Consider the following 4293-nt stretch of genomic DNA (forward strand, 5'->3'; position numbering starts at 1 on the left):
AAAGGCACAGTGAATGTCACTTGACCCTTAATGTTGTTTCGTTTGATATCTGGTCTTGCTCAGTGTTATTTCCTCCGTATCATTGCGTGCTAAATCCTATTGAACTAGTTTGGAGTTAACTGAAACACTGGTTACGTAAGTCCAACATTACACCTTCATTAAGTTCGTCGGTTGTGGAAACAATTCGCAAAAAAAACTAGAAAATTGACTCCATACTTTGCAGTAACTGCATCAGGCGTGTTATTGATGTTGAAGACAGTTTCTTAGTCAACAAGCCTTTCCCAGAAATAATTATTCATGTAAATGATGAGGACAGTGATACTGATGATGAAACTTTTGCCTGTTAATAAACATACTTGTAAGTACTACAAGAGTTTCTTTTTACTTTCCACTATTTTCAGAAAATTCCAAAAATTACCAAAACAGCATTAGTTGCATAAGTAAATTGATACTTGTATACAAAACATTAATAAAATAATTCTTCAAAAGGTCTGGTCCGATTTTCAGTGTACCGTTTCGCTTGACTCATCTTCCGCACGCTCCTGTGCAGGTGTTTATCCATAAATAGGTCTGCCAACTACAGTTTCCAGTACTATAAAACTTGACATCAAGTAAATATCTGCTACCGTCTGAACCAATCAACACGTTTGTTTGGCGTGTTCATGTCAAAATTGACAACTGGGAACACACATTCTGGCATGCATGCCAATCATTCAGAATTGCCAATACAAAAATTTGTTTCAGTTATTAATAGTGACCTGGTATAAATCCAAATGGAAACTGAAGAATGTAGTTTTGTTAGAGTGTGACATCTTCAGTTTTAGTGGTTTTTCTGTTACTGTCCAAAATTAACTTAAAATATTTTATTTTATGTAAATAAAATAATAGTGCTCGATTATTTAAATGAGCCCACTGTTTTTTTTTTATTTTCTACCCTGTAGTACCTACTTTATCATATTTAAAAATCTTAAGCTGTTCAGTTTCTTTCGTTTGATTCTATTTAATTAAAGTATTTATTGTTTGATAGACATTTAAAAACAAGAGATATATTAACATAAAGTAGGTGCTTACCTTATGTTAATATATCTCTTGTTCTTACTTTTTATATCATATTATTATTGTCAGTGTTTCCAGGCGTGATTTCATGGTTGATAATGAAGCCATCAATCTTTTTTTCTTTTTTGTATTTTTTGTAACATTCTTTGTTGAGAGATTTATTGCTTGTTTTTGCATGTTTTGAACGTTTGTAATAAAACTTTACTAGTGACGATGATAATAAACATCTTACAATTAATTATTAACAAAAATATTTTTTTTTAATAGTTGTGTTATTTGATAGTAAGTTTGGACCTTTGTCTGTCTGCGTATCTGTTTGTGGCACCGTGTTGCCAAATGGATGAACCAATTTCAATGCGGCTTTAGTTGTTTGAAAGTTGGTTTAATCCGGATTCTTCGCTAGTTTGATGTTAATCAGATACTTCAGCCATGTTAAGATCATCAACTGATAAGATGGTGTATAAATAAGTTCCAAGGTGGGGATTTCAGATTTTTTAAAGGTTCTTTTTTTATGTCGAGAGTTTTTAAGTTTCTTCACCTGTTAAGTGTTTAGCTTTAAGCTAATAGTATATCACATGGACAAACTCTATGTAGGTATACAAAAATAATAAATGTAAATTTGTTTAAACATTTTTATTTCTTTAGAAAAATAGGTTGATATTGGGTATGGATATTCATGTTCAGAGTTTGGCTCTCCCCTTCTCGCTAAAACAGTGAAGTTGAGCTGAATATTTAAAACAAATATTTGATTTTGCGGATATTAGCTTTAAACATTAGTGCCACTGGACTAAATTACCTCTGCGATATTTTTATGGTAGTTACAATATAAACAAGACATACAAAACATATCTACAAATAATTTTCTTTATAAAATAACCGCCACGACACAGCTTCAGTGTATGGTGCGTTGCATATGCACCCCGAAATGATGCTATATAAAATGGCAACCTTTCATTTCATTATCTAACCTCACTTTTTCGAAATAGTAAGCACAAAACCACTGAAAAGTACACGAAGTTACGAAGTCACTATGTGCTGACGCTATGGACGTCTCATCATTAATCAATTCATTGTCTTTAAGCGACAATACCTCAAACATTTTCAACTTTGCAGCAACCATCAACGAAGTCCACACAGAATTTGTCATCGGAACTTTCACCAACCAAAATTTGATTATTGCCACCCAGTTCGGAAAACTAGCGGATTTATACTGCGTGGCAGTAGATCACACAGAAAACGGAATTTGTTTAGTGGAACCAATCTATTCAGTGCATCAACTATTTGGTAAAGACAATATCTACGGAGAGGCGGCAGCTCGATTTCTCACAAAGGAGCTGAACATCAAGAAGCAGTTGTTGGTGTTTTTAAGTCTGAAGAGCTACGAACGGGACACAGTAATTGGTATTGCTAGAGCTATTAAAAACTACTCATGCGATAAAGATGTTGGCCCCAAAAAGAACTAAGGTTGCTGAAAATTATTTTGGCCAAGTGGTTATTGGACCACCGGGGTCAGGCAAGACCACTTATTGTGGAAAAGTCTATGATTTCTACAAAGATAAGTTAAACAGGAAAGTTGAAGTGGTTAATTTAGATCCGGCTAATGAAAATATGAATTATAAACCTGCAATAGATATAATGAAGTTGGTTACTGTTGAAGACGTGATGGATACTTTAAAATTAGGACCCAATGGAGCATTGATGTACTGCATGGAGTACTTGGAGGAAAACTTCGACTGGCTTTTAAATAAACTAGTACAGATCAAAAATAGTTACTTAATATTTGATATGCCTGGTCAAGTTGAACTCTACACACATCACGGTTCTATCAAAAAAATATTTGAGAAGTTGGAAAAATTGGGGTATCATTTGTGCGCTGTTCACATGGTGGATTCACATTATTGTTCAGATCCTGCCAAGTTTATTTCTACTTTACTTTTAAGCCTTTCTACAATGATGCAAATCGCGCTACCTCACGTGAACGTTTTAACCAAAGTAAATCATAAATTTAGCGACAGTTTTTGCAATTATTAATATGTATTTTTTAGGCTGACCTACTTAAGAAAAACGCTGATAAGCTGGACTTCAATATTGACTTTTATACCGACGTTTTAAATTTGGATTACTTACTAGAGCTGCTGGATGATGGTCCTTTCACTAATAAATACAAGAAACTCAATGCTTCTTTGGTTGAATTAGTTCAAGATTACAGTTTGGTTTCCTTTGTTTTGTTGAATGTGAATTCAGAAAAAAGTTTACTTAATTTGAAGAGCGCTATTGACAAAGTGAGATTTATTTAGCAAATAAATTTGTAATTTGTTCATTTAATTGTTGTAGGCTAATGGATATATTTATGGAAGCGGCGAAGAACGAAGTATTCAGGCACTACTTTCCTGCGCCGTAGGTTCCAGAACTGAGTCTGAAAGATATGATACTGATTTTTTCTAACCTTCAGGATATTTTTTCAATAAAAATGAATGTATGAAAAAATGTTTATTGTTCTCCTTACATTAATTTCCTAATTACTAACACAAAACGTAAATTTTATTTTGGTGCGGGTTTCGCCTTCTGTTTTTCGAGCTGGGCCCTGTAAATAGTAATCATTATCAACTCTTCCTTTCAATAGTGTTTGTCCAAACTCACCTTAATTGTTTATTAAAGTCGTCTTCCACATTATCATCTTCCCAGTTGTCTTCCCATACACTTATGTCCTGTTCATCTTTATCCTTTGCCGTCCAGTCTGAAACAAGGTATTAAATTTTGTTGCAATTCATCGACCTAACCTCAAATTACCTTCGACGGGAAATTCTTCAAATTCATCATCCTCTTCAAGAACGCCAAGATCTAATTTTGGTTTTTCAGACATTTTTATCGATGTCTTAGATAATTTATTTCAATATAATTTAACACAATAATCCGTAAATACTGCAATAACTTTTACACAAACTTACGGATTTTCAAACACCACAAATGTACAATGGCACAATGTCAATTGTCAACGGAACTGTCATTGACTCAAGGTAAAAGAGATTTCTGTTTGTCATCACATTCCTGACAGATGGCGCGCGATCGAAGAAAGTCAGTTCACTTAATAGCCTTAAAAAATATTCAGAACTCTTTACAATAAATACCCATAGATAACATACAAAATGTGGTAAATTATTTTAATTGATTTAAGTTGTAAAAGAAATGCTGCAGCGCCATCTGTTGCCTAAAACTCTAATGAATTCAGACTACAAT

At 33.4% G+C, this 4293-nt stretch overlaps 2 protein-coding genes across 2 annotated transcripts; one reads left to right on the forward strand and one right to left on the reverse strand.

Moving 5' to 3' along the window:
- Positions 1-1963: 1963 nt before the first annotated feature.
- LOC135135235 (GPN-loop GTPase 2-like) lies at positions 1964-3543 on the forward strand. Its single transcript, XM_064064257.1, has 3 exons — positions 1964-3048; positions 3102-3338; positions 3391-3543. The coding sequence occupies exons 1-3, from the start codon at positions 2497-2499 to the stop codon at positions 3499-3501; spliced, it is 900 nt and encodes a 299-aa protein (XP_063920327.1). The 5' UTR covers positions 1964-2496; the 3' UTR covers positions 3502-3543.
- Positions 3534-3943, reverse strand: Sem1 (Suppressor of exocyst mutations 1; the record flags this gene model as incomplete). Its single annotated transcript, XM_064064258.1, has 3 exons — positions 3534-3640; positions 3697-3793; positions 3847-3943. Coding segments are annotated over 3 exons (237 nt in total), but the record flags the coding sequence as incomplete, so codon positions are not given.
- Positions 3944-4293: the final 350 nt, after the last annotated feature.

Source organism: Zophobas morio, unplaced genomic scaffold (genome assembly GCF_036711695.1).
Source record: "Zophobas morio isolate AGI-343-1 ecotype UQ-CSIRO unplaced genomic scaffold, CSIRO_AGI_Zmor_V1 ptg000024l, whole genome shotgun sequence".
Lineage (NCBI taxonomy): Eukaryota > Metazoa > Arthropoda > Insecta > Coleoptera > Tenebrionidae > Zophobas > Zophobas morio.

What these genes read in the sequence shown, in the direction of transcription:
- LOC135135235 (XM_064064257.1), top strand. Translation starts at nt 2,497, where the DNA reads ATGTTGGCCCCAAAAAGAACTAAGGTTGCTGAAAATTATTTTGGCCAA. An exon ending in ACGTGAACGTTTTAACCAAA is followed by an intron (nt 3,049 to 3,101) that starts GTAAATCATAAA and finishes TGTATTTTTTAG; the next exon opens with GCTGACCTACTTAAGAAAAA. An exon ending in TGAAGAGCGCTATTGACAAA is followed by an intron (nt 3,339 to 3,390) that starts GTGAGATTTATT and finishes TAATTGTTGTAG; the next exon opens with GCTAATGGATATATTTATGG.